This window comes from Artibeus jamaicensis, unplaced genomic scaffold (genome assembly GCF_021234435.1).
Source record: "Artibeus jamaicensis isolate MK-2021 breed Jamaican fruit bat unplaced genomic scaffold, CSHL_Jam_final scaffold_1964, whole genome shotgun sequence".
Taxonomy (NCBI): Eukaryota; Metazoa; Chordata; class Mammalia; order Chiroptera; family Phyllostomidae; genus Artibeus; species Artibeus jamaicensis.
In genome coordinates this window covers 50,417,624-50,441,930 of record NW_026522030.1, presented here as the reverse complement: position 1 = coordinate 50,441,930, position 24,307 = coordinate 50,417,624, and the positions used below count along the sequence as shown (strand labels likewise).

At 40.4% G+C, this 24,307-nt stretch overlaps 1 protein-coding gene across 7 annotated transcripts in view; it reads left to right on the top strand.

Annotated features, from left to right (window-relative positions):
- Window positions 1-24,307, top strand: part of MPDZ (multiple PDZ domain crumbs cell polarity complex component) — a 159,710-nt gene that overhangs the window by 96,837 nt on the left and 38,566 nt on the right. For all 7 annotated transcript variants that reach the window (XM_053656298.1, XM_053656300.1, XM_053656299.1 and 4 more), the window contains 6 exons: window positions 1,776-2,060; window positions 2,302-2,425; window positions 6,225-6,423; window positions 13,414-13,518; window positions 16,950-17,042; window positions 23,314-23,491. In XM_053656298.1, the coding sequence (XP_053512273.1) occupies window positions 1,776-2,060; window positions 2,302-2,425; window positions 6,225-6,423; window positions 13,414-13,518; window positions 16,950-17,042; window positions 23,314-23,491 (984 nt within the window). The remainder of the gene's footprint in view (window positions 1-1,775; window positions 2,061-2,301; window positions 2,426-6,224; window positions 6,424-13,413; window positions 13,519-16,949; window positions 17,043-23,313; window positions 23,492-24,307) is intronic.

The following is a 24,307-nucleotide window of genomic DNA, read 5'->3' as shown; positions in this document are numbered from 1 at the left end:
TAAAAAGAGAATGTTCACAAGAGACGTACAAGTGGCGTGTCCTCACTACTTGTCAGGGACACATGCATTAAAACCCTAAAACACTAATGCATGTATTTCCTACAACTCAAACTGCCAAGCTGATTTACAGTTTTCAAGATTAGTGAATAGGAGCTCTCGTGTTCCCTTTTTGTGAGAGGAACTTGGTAGACCGTTTGGCAGTATATGTGTGCATATCACTTTAAGTGTGTATATCATTTGAACAACTGCTCCGATTGTAGCAGTTGATCCTGAATAAATTTTTACAGGTCCACAAAGATGTCGAGTAAAAATATCAGCAATGGCTAACAATTACGGGGCATTTTCTGTTAAATTAAGCATGTTTTTAGTATTTTGTGGAATTAGCTCTCTCTGTGCTCCCAACAGTCCTGTAACCAGGTCCTGTTACTTTCCCTAATTAATAGACGAGGAAACCAAGATACAGGGTATATTTAAGTAACTTGTCAAATCTCAGAGAACTAGCTGGTGATGGAGTCAGCACCTGAACCGGGGCAGCCAGGCTCCGAAGTCTGCACTCAAGTCTTTCATACTTAGGAGTTTTTTGTAACCATAAAAAGACTGAAGTTGGATTTTATTCATTGACATGGGGATCTCTTATATAAAGATACTTCAAAAAAGCAAGTAAAAGCCTACTGTGCAGCATATGGTTCAGTTTAGGTTAAAAATTGAAGTATATGTGCTTGGATGTGTGAGTGTGTGTGCATTTGGAATTACATACATCAAGTGAATTTTTAATGTGCGATCAATAAACACACAGCTGAAGCCAGCTAGTTTCACGGGGGAAAGGACCAGAAGTAGGAGCCACAGAGGAAGACTTTAATATAGTGTGCATGCAGACTGTGTATCTGAATGGCTTTAATCTTTTCTAATGGTAATGTAGACACACTACTATTATACTTTAAAAATATCAATCAGAGAATTGAAGAGAAAATTGATGTCTATTCAACAACAGCAGTTCGTGGAGCAGGTGCTTGCCAGAGCACAAGCGATACAATATATATGTTGTAAGTAGATACCTGGGTTTACATAGGAGTAAAACTATAGAATTCAGAGCTTAGGGAATTTTAGAAATGAATATAAAGCAAAAAGAAGTTCTGTGATATACAGATTGCTAATGAGACAGCCTGGGTTAGAACATACATCTTCTAATGGGTTAGAATAATATCCATTCTTAGTATTTCTTCTGTTATGTCTTGCAGAATATTGTGAAAATTTTCTCTACAATAATACGAAGTGTGGCTTTCTGTTCTTTTCCTAAACACCTATAAATGTTAAAATAATTTCCTCTGGAAGGTTCTTGCTAATCTGAATCAATTAATGTCATTTTCTGTATGATTGCGGTCTTGTGATACATACGAACGCAATCTCATTGGAAATGAACTGTTCTTTAAATAAGACTTGGAAATATAAGTTACTTGCTTTCCCATGTACATTAAACACTGAGTGAATAGAGCATACTTTTGTATCTAAGTGGTCTCATATACCATGTACTGTATAATATAACTCAGCAGAATGTAAGACTTATGATTGCAGGAGATACATTGAAAAGCATTTAGAAAAATAAAGGTATATGCACATCACCTAAGCGAAGTATTTGTATGTTTGCTAGTGCTTTTTAAATACTGAACAATTACGTTGTTTGTTTGTTTTTTTTAGTAAATAGCCTTTCATTAAGAAAGGATCATACATTGATATAATTCTGGCCATAACTTTTCATTCTCTTCTTTAATAATCAGGATGTTACTGAGAATTCTTCAGATCCAGTACTTGACCTGCACATGTCCTTGGAAGAATTGTACACCCAGAGTCTCCTGCAAAGACAGGATGAGAGTCCACCTTTAGGAGACTTGAGCATGAGGCCCGCTTCTGGCTTCACCATAAATGACTATGCCCCCGCAAATGCTATCGAACAACAGTATGGCTGTGAAAACCTGAGAGTGTGGGCTGAATCTCACCTCCCAAATGATGTTATAGCAAGTGCAGCACTTACTTCTCCTCTGCTACCTGACCCAAGCGGAAAGGTACTGTTTGAAAGGTGTGGTTTGTGTGAAACGATGAGGTTGAGGGCAGGGCAGCTCATCTCCCCATTGGAGCTAGTGCTCTCCGGCCACGGAGGTTGTTCAGAAGGCAACCTATGAACTTGTTTTTGTTACAGATTCTCGTTGAATAAGGCACGGTCAGTTAGAGAATATGTTTGATGTTGAAATCATACTCCAAAGTCTAGTTTTCCTTTTCACGTGACTTATTTTTTCTCTCCGTCAGGGCTCTGAGTTCTTAAATCAACAGAGCTCTCTGGCCTCTGCTGCTGAGTGCGTCATGCTTCAAAATATGGCCAAAGAATCTTTTGAGAGGACCATTATTATAGCAAAAGGCAATTCTAGCCTAGGTAAGTTCCTTATTTTCCACACAGATCTTCCCAAACAACCCCCTTGCAAAGAGGAAAAATTGAACCTGGTTTTGATATTTTGGGCTGTAGATAAGAAAATAGATGTTATAAATGTTCCTGTAATTTTTATGGTTTCTCTTTTCGTGTTCTCATTATTTTTCCTGAAATGATTAACACATTTGTTTAGTTCAGACTCGCATAAATCCCTCACTCTCTTAATTATTTAAAAGTATTCAGTAGTCTCATTTACATTCAAGTAAAAGATATACAAATTGTTTGTGTATGAAACAGAAAATCAGAAAAGGAATTCTTAGAAAATGAAAAGTCAGCAATTTGGAGTTCTCACTTCTTTGAAAAAGCAAATTATTAGCTTCTTTGAATGTTACCAGTTATGCATAAGTCAGTTTGTATTTAATTTCTTTCATTCACTGAGAGAAATACTAAAAAGACAGCCAGGTGTGCCACCACCAAAATATAAATGCAAGTTATAATAGTCCTTCCCAGGTGGCAGGATTTTTGTCCTGTCTTACCCATAAAAGGTTCCAGCTAGTTCATAATCATAAAGCCTTCAGAGCTGGGCAGAGCAGACTTCCTATAAAAATGAAATCCTAATTACAATAACTAAAGCTATATTGAGGCAGAACACATTTGTTCCTTTTTTTTTTTTAGTTAAGCAGTCATGTGACTCAACTCTGTTCCTAATGATCTGTGATGATAAGTAGTATGTTAGAGCAGTCGATCTGAATGCGGAGTGTGGTCCAAGACTCTCTGGTTAGCTGTGCACTGGGGAATCTGCTCTTTCCATGACGTACCAACCAGTACCCTTTACATTGATACCTCGTTCCATTTGATGTTGGCTGTGTGCTTCCAAGAGCAGCTGAATAGAAAATTACAGCAGAGAATTTCTACTTAGTTATACTATTTCTTATATATTACATTTAATAAAATTATATAAAGCGAAAGCTAAAGAACTTTCTATATGCACTGAGACGTAGATATATCAAAGCATGTCAAATATTTCATCTGTTAATATTTCTGAAAGCATGTCACTTAAAATAGTAGTTCTGTAGGCTATAAATAGGAGTTATAAGTGGGTTCCACATTTAAAATTTGAAATGTGATAAGTTTAAGGAGACAGTTTTCTATTTGTACTATATCTCACTATCTTTAGTACTCAGATGTGCATGTGGACCTTTAAGAAGAGATTATAAAATGCAGCATTTCTCATACTTCGTTGGCCTTCGGACCCATTTTTTTGGACCAACTCATAAAACATTTTGTAAAGCCCATATGAGAAACCCTATTCTCGTGTATTTACTCAACCATCAAACATTCTTTTTTCTCTGTATTCTAGCCACTGTATATAAACTCATGTTCTCTGAGTTTAAGAGAATTAGCTAATTAATACGTCAAGTCCTGAAAGCATTACATATTAGGATAGACACTAATACACAGAACATTGAAGCTCAAAAGAGAAAATAGCCGATCCCTACTCTCAGAGTGTGTGGTGAAGTTTACACAGGTTTCAAAGAGGAGAAGATATTTGATTTAGTTGTTGAAAGAGTAGATTTTTACCTCATAATTGAAGAATTGGGAAAAGCTGGAATCGACCAGAGCCGAGGAAGAGAAATGTGAAGTATTACTGGATTTTGTTTGGTATGGGTGAAGTGTGGTGTGAAGGTGGGCGAAGTGAGACCTGGAGTGAAAGCAAGGCCAGGTGGGAGACAGCTGCTGGTGGGCCCGTGTGCAGGGCACAGGGCTCTGTGTCCTCCGGGCTCCACGTCCTGTCTGTACACAGGGGCAGCTCAGGGCCGAAGAGTGACGCGGTGGGACGTGTGTTTTAGGAAGACCAGTCCGGCAAAGGTTGTGAATTACACTGAAAACAGCCGGGAGGCTCTTGGAAGGGCCATGCTTTGAGTACATCTGATTTTATGGTCTGACCTCTGAAAAGTTTTTATAAATACCCTTATATCTCTCTTTATCTGGCTTAATTAAAGGAACTTTTAGCACATGATTTTAAGTGACTTAACATTATTTTATGTAAAGCGTTAACATAACTTAAAAAGGTTTTAGATTTTTGAAGAAATGGAGTGAGGGTAGGGTACGAAGGGAATAGTAATTCAGGGGAGGTTTGTTGCGAACGCCTTTTTGGGGAAGTGATATTGAAGAGTAAGGAACTAGCTGTGCGGGAATGACTGAAAGAGGCCGTCAGTCTGAGATGGGGAGAGGCCAGGTGAGTTCGGAAACACAGTCGCTGGAGCACAGGGAGCCGAGGAGGCCACTGTGTTTTACAAGGAAGGGTGCGTGTTGAGGGGGCCCTACAGACTGTGCCGAGTATTGTAGGTATGCTGTGTACTAGCAAAGTGGAAAATGGTCAGAGGTTGTTAGCAAGGGCGGGATGTGATGTGATTCTCCTCTTCTAAATGCCCGTGTCTGCTGTGAGAAGAACGCTGTGGAGGCCAGGAGACCAGGTTGGAGGCTGCTGTGAGAAGTGAGGCAAGAGAAGGCGCTAGCTCGGTATGGGCTTAGTGGGGAAATGGAGAAAGACATGTATGGATTTTGGAGATAGAAATTACAGGACTTGGTGATGCATTAGATATAAGAGGTGAGAAAGAGGTAGTAATCAAGAATGTCTTCAACATATCTGCCTTGAGTAATGGAGAGCAGTATTGTGGCATCAGCACCAAAAAAGGGGAGGACAAATGGAGAAATAAGGGGAGGTAGAGACTTGGAAATTCGACTTTACACATACTAAGGTTGCATTTCCTGTTATTCATCTAGGGAACATGTCAGGAGGGCAATTAAACATCCAGATCTGGAGATTATAGAATTTGAGATTCAGAGTTGAAGATAAAATGGGAATAGAGAAGAATTAAGTCCACAGCACTTTTGTTCCACACACTACTAAACATTCAGGCACTGTGATAGGCACTAAGGGTCAGACTTTAATACACACTTGTTGAAGTTAGAATTCTGTTATGACTTTTTCTCTCAAGCCACCAGCATAGTACTTGGCACACAATAAGCACATAATAAGTGAATACTGAATGAACATATGATTTGGGAATAGTGTAGTACACAGTCTCTCGGTCTCTCAGTTTATTGAACTAACTTTCCATCTGTGGTACTGTTCTTTGTTCTCTGATACCTGTAGGAGGTGACCTCCTCTTGGTTCACAGGTGGGCACTCAATCCACTGAGCCACACCAGCCAGGGCGGGATGAACTCCTGTTATGAAATTCACTTGGTACTGTCAACACAGTCTCCCTGGCAGCGCTTCCTGTGTAAGGAGTAGCACATCAGGTGTCCAAGGTGCATGCACTGCCCTGTGGACCTGTTTTGTCTCTAATGTATCCAACAGGGAGTGTCTGTGTCTGGACTCAATTTCACACTTTAAAATTTACTTTAAAATATTTTCGTTAGGAACTTTTTCTTTCATTTTGATTATTTATTATTGGCTTAAAAAGCTATCCCTGCCCTGGCCAGTTGCTCAGGAGGCAGGAGCTTTGTCCCATACACCAAAAGGTTGCACGTTCAATTCCCAGTAAGGGCACACACCTATGTATGGGAGGCAGCTGACTGGTGCTTCTCACATCCATCTGTCTGTCTGTCTGTCTGTCTGTCTGTCTCTCTCTCTCTTTCAGCCCCACTTCCATTCCTCTCTCTCTAAAATCAATAGTAAAATATCCTTGGGTGAGGATGAAGTTACTCCTAGTTCATAAGGATTGTGTGACTTTCAAAATAAGATGAATTTGAAAGTCGCAGAGTTAATTCCTATCTCTTTTCCTCCATTACCACAGGGATGACAGTAAGTGCTAATAAAGATGGCCTGGGAGTGATTGTTCGCAGCATTATTCACGGAGGTGCCATTAGTCGAGACGGCAGGATTGCCGTTGGGGACTGCATCTTGTCTATTAATGAAGAATCTACCATCAGTTTGACCAACGCCCAGGCACGAGCCATGCTGAGAAGACATTCTCTCACTGGGCCTGACATAAAGTAAGTGTCATTTGGACCCTGCTTTGTCTTGGGAAATTCAGGGATTTCGGTTCATTAATCAGAGTTTTTTTTTCCCTCAGAATATACTTCTGTTTGATATGCAAAATAATGTATTTATTTACTATAAGTCACTTAAGAATTTGACTGGTCCTCAGTAGTTTTTGATTTTAGATAGTCACTATAAGTAACAGTGCGGAAATATTTTAGGACTGTGCACGTGTGCCTCGTTCCCTCCACCCCCGATGGGGTGGCTGTTCCTTCCTGCGAGGGCGGCTGTGGGGGTGAAGACGCGGTGCCGTGTGTGACTGCAGCAGGTGGACAGCAAAGCTTGAAGGTGACGCGTCAGGGGCAGTGGTTCAGACCAGGGGGGAGGTGCCAGCGAGGACACACAGTGGTCATAGTGAAAGACACGAGCAGCAACAGGACGCTATCGGAGGGTGGCACCCAGAGCAGCCACGGGCTGCACGTGTTCCCCGGCCCCACAGGGAAGCTGCAGTGGTAGCTGCACGAGGGCAAGTTCCCCGTGTTTAAGCACATTCCCTTGTTTGAGAGCAACTTCAGCCAGATCAGCAAAGGCAAAGTTATTGAGAGGCACAACGGTGTGCAAAAGGTCGCTCCGGGCATCACATTCAGCAGCCCTGACCTTGCAATACCTGATGTCATGCCGCTGGCACAGCTGGCTGTTAGCTGTGCAGTTGGCACCAACGTGACTGACACACCTGGTCAGTTATAACTGACATGACTTGTGAAGTCAGAGAGGAGCGTGAGGCTGGCCAGGCTGCTTCCTTTGAAGTTTGCACAGTTGTCCATATACAGTCATGACAAAAACAGCTCCCCTTGAAACCGGCCACTGGCCACTCTTTTTATCTACAATTATGCCACCTGTCAGAGGCAAGAGGTCTGTTTGCACACTGGGAAGACCTGGTGTTCTCCCTGAGACCCCCCTAGGGGAGGCTTACAGCAGCACCCAGTGCTGTACTGGCTCGTGAAGTGATGGACATTCCTGTGATGGAGGCAAAGGACAGGAGGATCCCAGCAGCCACGGAGCTTTGTGAAGAAGGTGACCAAGACCAGGTCAGCATCAAGAGCCTCCCCATGGTTGCTGAGGTGGCTGGAGCCACCTCTCTTGCTTCTGCTGGTGGGGGAAGGAGTCTGAAAACATGCTTCATGCAAGTACTCTGTGCTTAGGGACACACTGTCTTTCCTCACCCTGGCACTAGCAGCGTCTAGCCAGAGTGCAGCACAGGGGCCACAGCAGTGACACCCAGGGGCAGAGTGACTGTGGTGGCAGGAAGGGACATGTCCAGCAAACCTGTTTCAGAGACCTTGCAAGGTCCAGGGGCTGGACCCGTCATCTCAGCTGGCAGAGTAGAGGCAACATGAGTGAACAGAATGGAGGCAGAGAGTCTCCCAACGCCAGGCTGAAGCCCCTGGGAAGAGAAAGGAAAAGGAGAAAACTCCCAGCAAAAGGCCTTCCCATTCTGGTAGGAGGTGGGGGGACACAGCAATCCTGAGATCCCGTGGAACCACTCAGGGAGATCTAAAGGAGGACCAGAGCAGCCCGGGTGGCCAAGGACACGGGTCCTCACTGCAGGAACACAGCAGCCTCAGTGTCACCCAGAAGGGTCTAGATTATCTCAGAATCAAAGGAGGAGATGATCTGGAACGAGTTTGGTGGGGGTGGCATCATTCAGACATCTGTTCCCTCATCCCTCCTCCATCCTGCAGCTCTCCCAAGTCGAGGGGGGAATGCTGGCCATCCGTGGAACTTGCGCACATCGGCCAGAGGGGATCTCCAGTGTTGTGATCCAAACAGCCGTTTCAAGGTGCAGAAACTTGGCTTTTCTGAAGCGGGTCAGGTCTTTCATTTCTGGAAACAAATAAATGCCTGCTATAAAAAATATTTTAAAACAGTGTTGCTTTCCTCTTTTTAATTTTAATTTTCCAATGATTCTGGCAAAAACCTTAGATGTGAGATAAATGATATCTCTCACAGAACAGGAGGGGCCCACCCTTAGGATCTTACAAAGAAGTTTCGATTGGCCCTCAGGGTAAGGAGTACCCTACCCATTTGACCTGTGTGAATCGTAGAACTAAGCCAGTCATTTAAGGGCCAGGTAGTGGCAAAGATCATGTAGAGCAGCACCAGTCTGAGTGGTAAGTTTCCTTCTTTGAACCTCATGATCCAAGAGATTCATCAGTAGGTTGATACAGTCTGAATGTAGGTCATGTAGGGTATTTTGGGGGAAGTGCCTCAACTGTCCCATAATCCCACAATGTGCCTAAAGCACGTTATATATGTGGTTCCATCTTTAAGTCACTAAGCATTTCTTGAGCCAATATAAAAATTAGTTTCTGACTTTATTGTCACACCTCATTGATGTAATAGTTTGGCTTTTCCTTGTAACATTAACCATTGAGTCTTTGTGTTTACTGTATAAGGGATGAAGTAGTAAGAGCTCAGGGAAGGATTGTTGACCTTAGATTGATGCAATGATTACTAATTGGTGGACTTTATTGTATTAATGCTACTTGCAAAGTACATATTGTAAAAGCTTAAAAGAAAAATAATATCTGCAATCTGGTTTTCATTTTGTCTTCAATAAAAAGTAGAAAATCTCTACTGTTTAGAGTAGATTCTTCTTATAAAAAAAAGTATAATTTTGAGGCAGGATTTTACTAAGGAACTTTTGTGTTTTTGCATGCCTTTTGACTTTTATTGTATGTTGGAACAGATTATCAGATCCTGTCACAGTCCCTCAATTATTTTAAGAGTAATGTGAGTACAAGTGAAAATCATTAAAAATATCAGTGCCTCTATACTAAGAAAAAAGAAAAACTTAAAATGTTTTTTTTATCCCTTGTGGTCCAATGTCCATTTCTTTTGCTTAAATGATGAATATATGAGGTTTGCCCAGAAGGTACCCAGCCATGTAATATGAAAAATAGAGACATTTACTGAAGAAGATACAAGATACAAGAAACATTGTATATAGGACAGTGATGCCTCAGTCCCCTTCAAAACAGGCACCTTGGGACCTCACACAGTTCTCCCCATTGCCATCAGCTGCCCTGTCATATTTTCCTGAATCTCATCAAAGGTCTGAAATCTCTTCTCTTTCAAAGAGGATTTTAGTTTTGGGAAAAGCCAGAAGATGCAGGGCACATACACACACTCACAGACGTGCCCTCATAAAAGTTTGTTTTCTTCCCAAGTGTCCCACTGTACCTGTGATTCAGATGGTTATGGTGTGACCCATTGGGTGCATGGTAGAGAGAAATTAGAATCATAATCTTTTTCAGAAAAAAAGTGTGTTAAATGATAAAACAAATAGTGATTTAGGTTGGCCAGGGCCGAGCAGTGTGTTCCACACATTTTGCAGAGAACGTTTTTGGCCCCATGCCTTGCAGATCACTTGCTTTCCCGAAGCTGAGAGTTTAGAATTACCTTGAAAGCCATGTGCGTTTCCCTCCCAGAAGGCCCCCATTACTCTGAATAGAGCCCTGCATTGCCTCTGGCTAATTAGGCTTTGTAGTCGTTGCCTGGATTTGGGCTCCATCCATCTTTCTTCCTTTTATTTCTGTTTATGAACCAAGCTTCATCTGGGGCGGTGGTAGAGAAGTGTATTGGAGGGACTTAAAAAAAAAAGATTTAATGGCTCAGTTACGTAACTGATTGGTTTTAGGAAAAGCATTGCTTGACAAGGCAACTGTACTGGATTTCTTTTCTGCCTTTACCATAGAGAGCTAGGAACTTGGTGACTGTGCGTTCACGCATGCCTGTGAAGATAATTTGAGTTTCAAGAGTTCAAGAACAGCCAGTTTAAGTTCCAGGTTTCATTATTTTCTGTGGAAAACCAGATGTGAAGCCTCACCAGAATGCATTCTGTTTCACTTCTCACTCCACCTTGCCAGGAGCTCTTATATTTCTGTAATAATAGAAAGGGTTTTGCGCTTAGCAGCAGCTGCTTGTAACATCTGCCAGATAATTACTGAGCTGAATCAGAATTCACCTGCCTTAACCTAAAGTGTGGGATGAATTCCTGATCAAGGAATAAAAGATTGATTGCAGTTACATTTTTCCATGCTTGTTAATAATCATTGCTATAGACACCAGTAAAGAGCAGATGCTTTTCTGGGGGAGGTGTAGATGGGAGGGAGGGGGAGGGGGAAGAAACCACCAGGAGCACCCACTTTTAACTACATATGTGTGCATCTCAGATTCCGCACAAGACAGTGACATTTGTTAGCACCATTGTAAAAAGGTGCCACAGCGTATGCTTCACATTCTAGATTTTCTGCAGCACCTGCTGATGATCGAGCCCCTTTTATGTGTGAGTATCGGTGAGTCTAAAAGCTCATTATGGCGGTGTGTTACAACTTGTCTGTGAAAACCGTTTCATGCTTTTGTAACATTCTGGTGCAGGGACAGATCCAGATATAGATTCAGTACATAGATTTGGGCTTTTTTCTTCATTTACATAGGAACAAATATGTGGGATTGTTCCATTTTTCACATTGTGCTAATGACTGTGAACCTATTTGAAAATCATATTTTCAGCTCCTAAGCGTTTAAGCTCCTTTGTCAGGGAACGGTCCTGTCTGCGTGTGCAGACGCGGGCCCTGGATTAAGAGCCGTATCACATTTCGGCATCACTGGCATTACATTTTTTTCTTCTGCTCCACATCTAACCCAGGGTTAGTTTACATTTAAGAATTCTTTAACGCAGCCCTCAAACAAGCAGTTTCGGTGTGTTTCTGCAGTCCGTGTGTAGCACTGCTCTTCCCGGTGAGGCGGAGGTTTGGCGTGGCCGTGTGAGCAGGCGTGTCGGGGCTGCTCCGTGTGCGCTGCCGCATTATGGGACGTGTGCACGTCGGGCTGAATATTTGTGGGAGCTCTGCCCTCTGTAACCTTTCTCACCGTTACCTGAAATACCAGAAAAATATTTGTACCGCTGCCCATCCCTCACCCTTTGCTAAAAAGAAAACCATTTTTGAACAAATACAGAAGAAAATGCCTTTAAACATTATTTGATATAGAAATATATTTTCCTTCTCAAGCCAGTTAAAAAATTAAATACTTTGAACTGATTATCATTATTTTTACTATCATGTTCTAGCTTCCTCCCCTCACACCTCCCTCTTTTTTTTTTCTCATAAGGTTTTACTTATATGTCTTCAACGACATTGGATCTTCAGAAATGCCAGTTTTCTTGAACAGGCTCGTTGGGCTTGGGGTTTTTTGTTTATCTTAATTTTTTTGTAAAATACAGTCAGTCTTCTTTTTCATTATCGTGTGTTAGATATTTTGACTCATTACTTTTTAATGAATAAATATAAATTTACTATTCAATATACATGGTCCAGCACAAATAATGCCCCTTTTTATTACAAAATATTTTGTTACAAAATCATAAGCATGTAGTTCTGTAACATAACAATATCACACTCGAGCACACCGTATAACATTTTAGGTGCAATGCTCAAATTGCTGTCCATCTCATACGAGACATTCACGTACCCTACCCCCCACACTGAAGCAGGTGTTACTTCTGCAGAACCCTGTATTTTAATATCACAGAAAAGGTGTTTTTATTGGGGAATAGATTCAGTAAGGTCCAAATTAGAATGCAACTCTCTCACCCAGCCTAGTCCTAAATCTAGGTTCCTGCTTCATTTTTTTAAACCTTTATGTGGGTCCTCGGATTTTGCCAGGGTGATCGGGTGTGACGAGGCCAGCTTGTGTCCTGTCAGACGCTGGTATTATGCATCTCAGTTTACAAAAGCCTCATAAAACGCAGTGTCCTTTCTGCAGTTGAGCGGTGGTGATTCACCCTCCCACCACACTCCTGATGAGTAGCAGAACTGTTTTCTGATTCCACATCTAAGTGACTTCACAGAGTAAATGCTTTTTATAGAATAACCAATATACTGAAATTATATGCCTTCCTCACTCAGTAAATTATGGCACTGGTATAATTCTTATTTTATTATAACATAAAAGACAGTCCTTTCATCCTTGCACCTCAGTGCTAAGATTTTAATAGTTATTGTCTTTATGGATAAGTTATGGGTAGCTGTTTTAATAGTCTTTATAATTGTTACATTGTGCATTTTTCTATATATTTCTTTTTTCAGTTGTGCAAACATGCTGAACTGGCTTCAAATGCTTGCCTTTTCATTAGTTTGAGTATCTTGGAACAGCCCACTGAAACAAGTGTATCAGCTGTAAGCCTGGTAGGGCAGCCCTAAACTTGGGTTTTCAGATGTCCTTGTGTAAACATTATGGTTGTAGTCGGCCTCTGACTCAGTGCCTTCCACACCAGAGGCATGCAGCCAGTACTGGGTGAATTAGTAAGTGACCATTCAGATGTAAGCAATAGGTTTTCTTCCGAAACCAAAATGAACTTATAAGAAGTTGCTACAAATTAGTAAGAGTATCTTTCCATGAACTTTAACAGCTTAAACGTCAGGCTTGGAGTGTTCATAACTTAATAGAGCTAACATTTAATTCTTGATAATACTTGTTAATATCCATAATTAAGTATGCACTGTGGAAGACTGTAAAGTTGTTTACATAAAATAAAAACTCAGTGTTTCAATGGTATATGCCTAATTTGTTCCTGCTCAGGGAACCGAGACTCTGGATGAAATGAATGTTACTACTGACAATTTATAGATCTTTCTAAGTATAAAAAGTTGTTTTATCCTTCTCATTTGGAAATAATAATAATGTTTTCCTCCCCCGTGTAATTATTGGTAAACACATAGTTTATTGGAGCACTTTAACATATAGTTTCGGTTGTTCTTACTCTAGGATACTTCTTCTTTTGAAGTTTGGATTCCCCAATGAGTAGGCTGATTAAATGAGTTGTGTGAAAGGGTGGGGTGAAGGGACGATATAATTCATTTCGGTGTTTTGGAGGCTGTCCCTAAGAGTTAGCCAGAGCGTCGCTTCCCTCTGCTCTCACGGGCCACGTTCTGTTCCAGGATCACTTACGTGCCTGTGGAGCGTTTGGAAGACTTTAGAGTGAAGTTGGGAGGACACCCCGGAGGGATGATGGCACTGGATATGTTTTCTTCATACGCTGGCAGGTAAATGAAACGGTAAATCTGCTACAATGAGTGGGTAATGTAGAAGGTTATAAAGAAGAGTTTTGAATCCACAGTAAAGGAGGACCAGCAATGAAAGACATTCCCTTTCTTTCTTTCAACATAAAAAAATATTTTCATCCTCCTCCCATACTTAAGCAGTTATGACATAGTGTGGAAAATATATAAAAATTCAAATCAAAACACTAAAATCACTTCTAATTATACCACTAAATATAGATAGCACTTTTAACATGTTGAGTTTGGAGAAATTCACCCTAGGTATAAATATGATTCATCAGTTCCTTGGAAGCTACAGTTTGTATAGTATTTTATCATGCTTTTCCTCTTTGTAAGTATTTTTAAGCATGTTTAGAAATTTTATTTATTCCTTTTTTAACATACATACAGATTGAGAAATATTTTTAATGGTTATTTTTTACTCTTTTATAGAATATTTGTCTGAATGTCTTTATACACACGCGTACACACATACACATACACACACATGCAAACACATATACACATACATTAGGAAGCAGAGAGCATACGTCTTTTAAATGCTCTTAATATGTAATGTATTAAGAACAGGAAAAAGTTGTGTTTTTCTCCCTTAGGAAAGGCAGGAACTGGGTTTTGGTGCTGCTGCTGAGTTTAAGACAGGGAGAGAAATAATGCGGAATTGCTTTTCCAGGTCAAATGTACCATTTCACACTCTCAGCTGGGGCCTGTTTCATTTTCAGTTGCACTGGCAGCCAGGTTCCAGCTTTCTCTGTAGGCGAGCAGCAGAGCAGAAGTGGCTTTGTAAATACTCTGGGATCTTCTCAGAAGGGTCCTCCCATTCCTCAGAGAACGTTAGAACATCCCTGAATATTTCGGTGACACAGTGTGACATCACTGTTCCCTCTGCAAACTGCACATGATGGCCACGAGACAGAAAGGGTTAGGGAAGGGAAGGTGTGTGTTTAATACAGGGAAGGAATAGCCTTGAGGCCTCATGAGTTTTATGGGAAAAGGAGTATTCACTCTATCCTGTTTGTACGCAGCTCAGGCACACTCCACTCTAGAATGTCCGTCTCAGGGTTAATGGCATGGATTGATTAGAGCTTCCTGATGCTTTCTGTCAGAACGCTAAAAGCAGTTACTCCACTATCCCTCTGAAGTGTCACTTCAAACGGCTGAATTAAAGACTATCCCATAGTAACGTCATATTCCTTTTAAGCACCGAGGGCTTAAAGGGACTCACAGTGTGCCAGGGAGAAAGCGCTCCTGCAGCACTTGCCTCCCACAGTGGACCAGGGAATGGCCTCACTGCAGAGAAGGTGTGTTTGCTGTTAACCTGAGGGTGCTCAAAACAGAACAGTCTGCATTTTAAGGAGGAGGAGTCTGTACCAGAGAGAGGTTAACTACCTTGCCCAAGTTTCATAGTTAATAAGTGGCAGAGCCAAGACTAGAATGTAAACAGTCAGGCTCCATGGCTTTGAACCATTGCATCCAAAGAAAGAACTGCCCAAGCCCAGGATAGAAATATGGGCAGCAAAGCATGGAGGTTAAGAGCTCAGGTTTTAGAGTAAAATGAGCTCAATTAAAATGTGAGTGCTACTTTAGTGTGTTATCTTGTGCCAGTGTCTGGCACCTAAAGGCACACATAAAGGGGATTTTTATAGTTGACAGAAGTGTCATTGGTATTCAACAGCACTCCTGGCTGAGTGAGTGCAGGAGGAAGAGAATCGGTCCATTCTCTTCTTTAGAACACTTGAGTCCCACACCCCACACTCTAGGATGCATAAAGAATAATTAGCACGGGTACAGGAGCATAGCTCAGATAGGGAAAGGGTTCCAGACTGCAGAGTCATTTGAAGAGAATGAGTCCTTTGTATCAGAGGATGCAGGATACTAGTCTTCCTACAGCTAAAGAAGCAGGAGCCTGTGAGCCTGAGTGTTTCTGACTAGCTCTGCAGCTGACAGTCCAGGTGTGAGGACCTCCACTCAGCCCACGCCTGTCACTGAATATTTTAGCAGTCCTTTTAAGTTCTCCTTCTTGTCTGCCTTCCACACCTGCTGCTTCTATAATATTCTTTCCAGTTACGTTCCAGAGGGTCAGTCCTAGTGTCCATCTCTTTGCCTTCTATCATCTGGACAGCAGCTTCACTCAGAGTGTCTCATTTTCAGTCACTGTCTTAGTGTCACTTTTAAAGTCTCCTCTTTCGTGACTCCATTGCCCACACTCCTGTCCTACTGTCTGCCTTACACTCTCAGAAACCCCAGCATCATGCAGGGCCTGGTTCCTCCGTTTGCACGGGAGGGGAATTCTAACACACAACCAATGGGCAGGACCTGTAGGCAGACAGACTTCCTTTTAATAGATGAAAACAACAACAAAAGACCTAACAATCAGGTCAAAGAAAAAAATGGGAAATTCACGTAAGAGCCTGGCCATCTACTTGCCAAAAATGTGAAATACATTTGAATGCAGATGAATTATTGGATTAATGACTTCTGACCTCAGAGTCTAAAGATTATATCATTTGACAGAATTCAGTATTCCTTCCAATGGAGAATGGACAAAATTTGAACATAAGCTTTCTTTAGAATCTTCAGTTTCTGTAAAAATCAGCTGGAAATCATTTTGAATAAAAATTTGTATAGCCTTCTCTTCTTTCAAATGAATATATGAAATTTTCTTTAGAAATTCGATTTCTTCTAACAGCATAAGACACCATAATTGATTTAACTATTTTCTGTTGCCCTTATGGTACTTGACTGGACACATTTTGTTATATGCCTGGCATTTGGCAAAATCTGAACTCCTCCGGAAACTGAAAAGTGACCTCAAACACGGGTGCGTTGTAACCTGCTTCCTGCATGCAGTGGTCTGTGTCTGGCCCCTGGAGGTGAACCATAAGCATTTTCATCTTTCTTCCAAAGTGGAAGGGGATGAATCGGTCCATTCTTAGGAAGCAGAGATGCTAAACTCCTGGCTGACTTAATCAGAGGTTCTCTAGGTCGGGGGGCTTCAGCCAGGGCTGGGCCACCTTATAACTCATGTGGTGCTTCTGTCTTCCTGCATGTGGTAGGTGTATCAAAAACATACCTGTCAAATAGTTTTTCTTTAAAATTCTGTATCTGTCCCCTTCTCTTTTCATTTATCTTCCCATATTTCACCAGGAAAGAGACTAGACAAGATGCTTAGTGTTCAGCTGTATCTTTAAACTAAGTTAGGGTAGATTGGTTCTAATGTAAGGTTTTTATTTTGTTTGATAAAATTTTTATTCTTCCCTTAATGTAAACTATTACATACCACCTGGCTGAATATGGTGAAAATATAAAACAGTTCTGCCTTTGTAGCCAAGTCAGCCAAGGGCGTATATGACAGACAGCCTCGCATGGGGTTCCTAGGATTTGGGTGTACTCACCGTGTAACTCTTTAACAGAGACATTCCAGAATTGCCGGAGCGAGAAGAAGGAGAGGGAGAAGAAAGTGAACTTCAGAATGCAGCGTACAGCAGTTGGAATCAGCCCCGGCGGTAAGGACTGTCTGTGTCTTCAGCCGACTCAGTATTTAAACAAGGGAAGGTGTGGTTCCAGGTGCTGGACTACAACTTTATACTGTGACACGGAGCAGGTCATTTAATATGCCTGTGCTTCGTTATGTGTGGAGAGGTTCAGAAGATAATAGAAATCACACAGGGTTACAACTAACGTGTATGCGAGAGTTTGGCATGTAGTAGGGAGTACATAAAGTTAACTAGATAAATGTATGCATTGGTGGTTAGAATGGTTATTTGCTGTAGAGTTTAATCTTAAGCATACCATCAAATGTTAATTTAAAATTTCTAGCATTTGTGGAAACGATATATTCAAAACGTGTGTGCCAGATGATCATGTGTTAGTAGCATGTCCCCGTGGGCTGCCGTTGTTCAAACCCATGTTTGTCTATAACCGATTTCACATGTAATGGACAAGATGACTGTCCTGCAGATGCCCAGCTGTATCACTGTACGTCACTAAGGCAGGTTTTTGTGTTCATGCTAAATAAAATCAAATCCACTTTAATAGAAATGTATTGCATTCTGATTATGGATCCAGAGAAGCAGATGACTTTGTGGTAAAAGGGAAATGTAAGACATAAATCTTGCCTTCAAAGAAATTGTAATGTACTTGGTTGGGTAAGCGACATACAGAGATGCGCAGTGTAGTTAAATAAAAATAATAAGGTATTTTTCCTTAAGTATAAAATATAAATAACCATTGGACACTCCCTCTGAGCAGATCTAAAGATGACTATCATAGTGGTGCCTGGTACTTAGTAAAAACTTAATATATATTTTACAGTGAATAAGTAAAATGCTCAAGGAGAGTAATTTACAGTCTTCAGAGATACAGTTTCATGATTTTTCTTGCTTACAGAAGAGTATGAAGCAGCAGTCATCACATTGAAACATTTTCTGGGTTGATTCACTTTCAAAGTATAGAAAATGTACATTGCTTTCACACACACATGCACGCGCACCACCCCACCCCACCCCTGCCCCACCCCGCCCCGTAAGCATTTCCAGCCATCTAAAACAACTTCTTGCTATGAATTAATTTTGTATTGTTGTTCAAGTACAAGTGTCTCCCTTTTCCCCCACCATGTGCCTCCACCCCACCCTCCCCAACCGCCCACCCTCAGTCCGATCCCCCTTTGGCTTTGTCCACGTGTCGTTTATGCATGTTCCTGGATGACCCTTCCCCCTTTTTCCCCTCTTATTCCCCTCCTCTCTGATTACTCTCAGTTTATTCTGTATTTCACTGTCTCTGGTTACATTTTGCTTGTTTGTTTTGTTGATTAGGTCCCACCTGTAGGTGAGATCATATGGTATTTCTCTTTCACCTCCTGGCTTACTTCATTTGAATTTTTAAAAAGCTGCTTAGCCTTGCTTAAAGAAATCACAGTCTCTACATTACCCATATTGAGAACAGAATATAAATGCTAGGTTTGTGGCAAAAAAATATAGTGTAAGATGTTAAGTTTCTCATTTGAGAATGGAAGCACAATTGCCGGATGAAATTATTTTGTAGCTGGTGACCACAGTGATGAAGCTGAGCTTTGTTGGGGGACAGTGATCATAGAGAAAGCAGAAGATAGGGCGGCAGATTTAATAACATTGTGGGAGGAAAAGCCATGTTTGGATGGCACTCTGCAAAACGTTGGGAGTCAGTAAGAGCTGTCTTTGAATTCTAGCTTTGACAGTAAGATGAGTTGCTGAATCTCTGCTAGGCCTTAGTTCCTTCATCTGTAAAATGGGATTAATAATAGAACCTTTTAAATTAGGGGGCAGGGAGAATTTACTCTGATAATTCATTTAAAATTCTTAGCATAGTGCCTGATACAGAATGAGCACTCAGTCAGTGGCTGGCCTTGTCAGACATCACCACCACCACCACCACCACCACCACCACCACCACCACCACCACCACCATCATCACTGACAACTAAACAAAGAGAAAGTGTTGAACACTGAAATCATTATGAAATTTTCTTATGAGAAAGAATGAATGTAACTTCTACACAGGAATATTTTCTAATTTTATCATAAATTTTTGCCTAGAAGATGTTTCTAAAGGCAGTAGCTATGTTTAGTTAGAGAGAATATGTTTTGAGTTTTCATAAGTCTTAAAAATGATACTTTGGTAAAGAAGCACTGAAGTACTTTTCAGCAAAATTTCATTGATTATTATGTCCATAGAATATTACAAGAAAACTTACCAAAATAACCACACCTTTTGATAAATGAGGAGCAAATGTTATGAATGTTCTTTATATCTTTGTAAATGTGCGGGGCATTTACTCACGCGCTAAAAAAAAAACAAACGTGCTTTGTGTGGAAAATGAATACTTTTTAGCAAAGTGTAAATTTGAACGTTGCAAATAAGCTGTGTTACTCTTATTTGCATGTGATTTTGATTTTAAAAAATTGGTGTCATACTGTTTTATCTGTCATTTCCCAGCTTGGTTGCTTTTTTCTCAATCCAGTATTTTAAAGATTTATTATGATTCCTAAAGATCTGTTAATTCAGTTTAGTTGTTGTAGTGCACTTTAATATATGAATATACCACAGTTTATTCCCAAATTGAGTTTTGAATAGTTAAGAGTTATTCACTATTGTAATAATTCTGTAGTAAATCTTGTAGTTATCTATGAGAATTTATCTATGTATATACCCAAAAGTGGAATTGCTGGTTCATAGAGTTAAATGTGTTATTTACTTTCTTAGAAGTTGTCAACTTGTTTTATAAGGTGGCTATATCAGTTTTTCTTCTTTTTCCAATATGCAAGAGGTCCCTTTTCCTTATATCCTTGTCACTTCATCATATGATCATTTAAAAAACAAAAAGGTTTTTGTCAGTCTGCTGGGCAGAAAATGGTGCTGCGTCCTAACAAACAATATGTAGATATAACAGGATCGAGGTGGCGGAGCTTGTATTTGCCCATTTGTCATATGGGTTAAGTTTTATGTGTTGCTTAATCACATCGCTTCACTAACCATAATCATAAGAGGAGTAGTGGTAGACTTACTGGTTGCTTACTATATGCCAAAGCTTTGTTTTGCACTTTACATGTTTTCATTAATTTAATAATTACAGCAACAGTCTGATGTAGAGATTCTTACTGGCTCCATTTCACAGATAAGGAAAGCCAGGGAGAAACTAAGTAAGTTGCAGAGGGTCACTCAGTTGTCAGGTAGCAAAGGAGCAGGACTTGCACCCAGGGACCTGGTTTGAGCTTAGAAATCCTGGCCTCAGAGTTCTGTTTCACTTTGGCTTTTCTGAATTTCGTTCTATTTAAATCTCTGCATAAGCCTACGAAAGGCTACCATTTTTGCATAAAACTAACTCCATACACGATCTATAAAGTTTTTCTTTTACGGGTCTTCTTCTTCTTCCAACGGCATGTTTGCCATGTTCCGTTCAGTGACTAATGAGCCTGGCTCGTCAGCACAGTTGTCATTCTGACAGTCCACCTTCGGTTGTCTTCTCCAGTTTTCAGTTGTTACAGTGATTTTTCTAGGGACTGCTGTTTGGAAACACTGCTGTCTGTGCCTGACCCTGTGTAAGCATTCCATGCTATTATGCAAAGGTTGTTTAACCCCTCTGTGTGTCTTCCTTCTTCGTAAGATGGGACTCACAAGCATGTCCACCCCATAAAGATGATGTGAGAATTAAGTGTGAGTGTGTGGAACTTAGATAATAATGCTCAGCATGTGATCAGCCCTTAATAAGTGTTTTCTATTGCTATTATTTTTAATCAAGAAATTATAAGACCCACTTTTTAATTTACACCCACCACAAAGCACCCTAGGAGATACTTTCTTGTTTTCTTTCTTGTCTTTTAACTTTTTATTTCTTGGAAGAAGAATTAAGGAGTTCCACCCATTAATATTTAAAGCTTCTTAAATATGAATATAGTGACTAACTTTACTGACTTCTCTACTTTGCTATTTTACTTTAGGAACTGCTTTAAAGACAAGGAAGTTTGCTGGCTTTTGCCTTTCCCAGAATTTTTAGCATGAAAAAACATGAGGAATGAAATTTGAAGTAGTTTAAACTGTTCATACAAATTGTGTAAGATAAAGATCATGGTGAGATGTTTTTAAACCAAACAGGTAGGGTCTCTAGGATTGTAGATTTCTAATAAAGAAAAAAACCGTGGATCAAAGAAGTGTCTCCTCTGACTCCATCTGACCAGTAGCCACCCCTCACTCCACCTGGGGTGCTCCTTTATCCTCAGCCTCTTATTGGGGGCTCCCTCCTTGCACCGGAGCCTCACTCCAACTTTTCCTCTCCTCTGTGAGCACCCTGAATGTCAAGGTTGAGGGCCTGTTGGGACCATGCTTTCTTCTCCTATTTAATGTCCAACATTGTCTCCCTGAAGCAGGGAGCAGGGTGTAGTCTCACTGTCTCAGAGTTCTCTGCTTGATGTCTCTGTCTTCCTCCAGTTCCCCGAGTGCTACCTCATCTTGGCCAAACCCCTCACCACCAGTCAGCTTATTCTTGTATCCCAGCCTTTTCATAAAATATGTACTTCCAGTCCATCCACAGCTCTTCTAGATATTTGGACTTATGGTAAATGAGTTCATGTGTTTTTTATGTGTTTAGGGGAAGTGAATGCAACACAGAAGTAGCAAGTGCCAAGGCCTCAAAGCAGGAGCATGTGTCTGTTGAACTTAGGGAATAGCAAGAAGATGGTGTTCCTGGAACGGACAGAGGGAAGGGGAGAGCTGTGGGAGATGCTGTTCTGGAAATGGTGATGGGGTGGGACCGGATCGTGTAGGATCTTGGCAGCCACCGACTGTTAGTTACCAGATCTGCACTGGCGAGAAAGACTTGGACATAGGTCAGCTTCTAACGTAGTGTGTGCAGGAATGTTCTTTCTCTTGACTGGGTTGCTGAGCTTAGAACTGTCTTTTCAGGGGTAGCTGCATTTCTTGATTACTTAATGTCTATGATAATAGAGCTCTTAAAAAATGGTTTTTAACATTGGTCTGTGCCCAGCCTGGAGTATGTAAGTCCAGTATTTAATTTTAACAAATCTGCTTCAGAAATGCATGAGTATTTATCAGAATGTATAAAACACATAATTGGGAAGTATTTAAAATGACCTTGTTTTACTACTGGTGGAACTTTAATAAGTTGAGCAAGTAATATTTGAAAAGTTAATATATAAACACATTCCATTGAATTTTAAAATATTTATTATCATTGTTAACAATTTGAATCTTGTATAAGTGTGCTGATCTGTGACATCAAGTACGTTAAGATTGCTGTGTAGCCATTACCACCAGCATCTCTAGAACTTCTTTCGTATTGTAAAATTGGAACTTGACTCAGTTAATATCTCCTCATTTCCTCCTCTTCCCACCTTCTAGCAGCCACCCTTCTGCTTACGTCTCTGTGGATGTGACTGTTCTAGGTACATCAAATAGGTGAAATGATTATAGAGTTTGTTCCTCATTTCACTTAGCCGGCTTATTTCAGTTAGCATAGTGTTCTCAAGGTTAATCTATGTTGTAGAATGTGTCAGAATTTCCTTTCTGACAAGTACATACAAGTACATTTCCTTTCATTGTACAAGTACATATTCATGACCATGCTTTGAATTCTTTTGGGTCTGTATCCAGAAATGGAATTGCTGGATCATGTAGTAATTTTATTTTTACTTTTTTGTGGAACTTCCATACTGTTTTCCAGTAGCAGATAAAATATTACACATTACTGCCAGCAGTGCACGCTTAAGGGTTTAAATTTCTTCACAGTTTCTCTAATTTCTCCTTGCCAACACTTCTTTTTTTTTATAGTAGCCATCTTAATGGGTGTAAGATGGTATCTCACTGTATTATTATAGTTTTGATTTACATTTCCCTAATGACTAGTGGAATTAAGCATCTTTACATGTTCTTATGGGCCCTCTGTATGTATGTATGTCTTTGGAGAAATTTTTATTTAAGTTCTTTGTCCAGTTTTAATCACATTTTTACTTTTTTGTTATTGAGTTTTAGAGGCTCTTGATGTATTCAATCTTTTATCAGATATGAAACTTTCAAATTTTTCTATTCTTTGGTTTGCCATTTTATTCTAATAATAATATATTCAAGTGAGCAGAAGTTTTTAATTTTGTTGATGTCCAATTAGGCTATTTTTTGATTGTTTGTGCTTTTGGTGTCATTTCTTTTTCAAAAAAATGGCCAACTCCCGTGCCATGAACTTCTCCCCTGTTTTCTCATGCACGTAACACTGTGTTTCCTTTTTTACAGGGTTGAGCTTTGGAGAGAACCAAGCAGATCCTTGGGTATCAGCATTGTTGGTGGACGAGGGATGGGGAGCCGTCTGAGCAACGGTGAAGTGATGAGGGGCATTTTCATCAAACATGTTCTTGAAGATAGTCCAGCTGGGAAAAATGGAACCTTGAAACCTGGAGACAGAATAGTAGAGGTACCCTCCACTGAGCCTTCTGTGCCCAAACGCTTTACCTGTTGCATCCTCTTTACCAAGGGAATCACCATCTTGACATTGGTTGTTCAGCTGAACATTAGAGTAAAATGTGTTTGTGGTTAAAGCACTTAGGTTTTTCTTTTCCTTAGTTTTAACATTTATTTAATCCTTACCCGAGGACATGCTCACTGATTCTAGAGATGGGGAGGGGGATAAGGAGAAAAATATTGATGTAGGAGAGAAACTTGGATCAGTTGTCTTTTGTAAGCACCCCAACTAGGAATCGAACCCACAACCATTTAGTGTGTGGGATGACCCTCCAACCAACTTAGCCACCTGATCACAGGAAAGTATTTCTTATTTGTTTCTTTTCATCCATAATTATTGTCTTCAGTATAGGCTGACAGATTATGTATCTTGATGTTTGAGAGTGTTACCAACCATTCTTAAAAACATTGGCCCTGAGAGATAATAATTGAATTCTTGTTAAAAGAGCAAAGCAAGTTTCTTGGGAAATAATTCCTTAACAATATATATTCACATGCAAAATATGCCCATCATAATTAAGTCAAAATTGGGATTTCATTTCAAAAATACTTTGTAGTTATCATTTTATTGTAAACTTTGATGAATGAGATTTTTTTCCAAATGAGGCTTTTTAATAAAATCTCTTATGCTAAGGCCCTGATTACCTTTCATTTAAATGCCCCAGCCCCAGGCCTAACTCAGATTTTCCTTCTTCTTAACTGCTGTGCCCATTCATCGCTCAAGGCTGCATGTTTGCCACACATGTGTGTACACACGTGCATTTGGTTA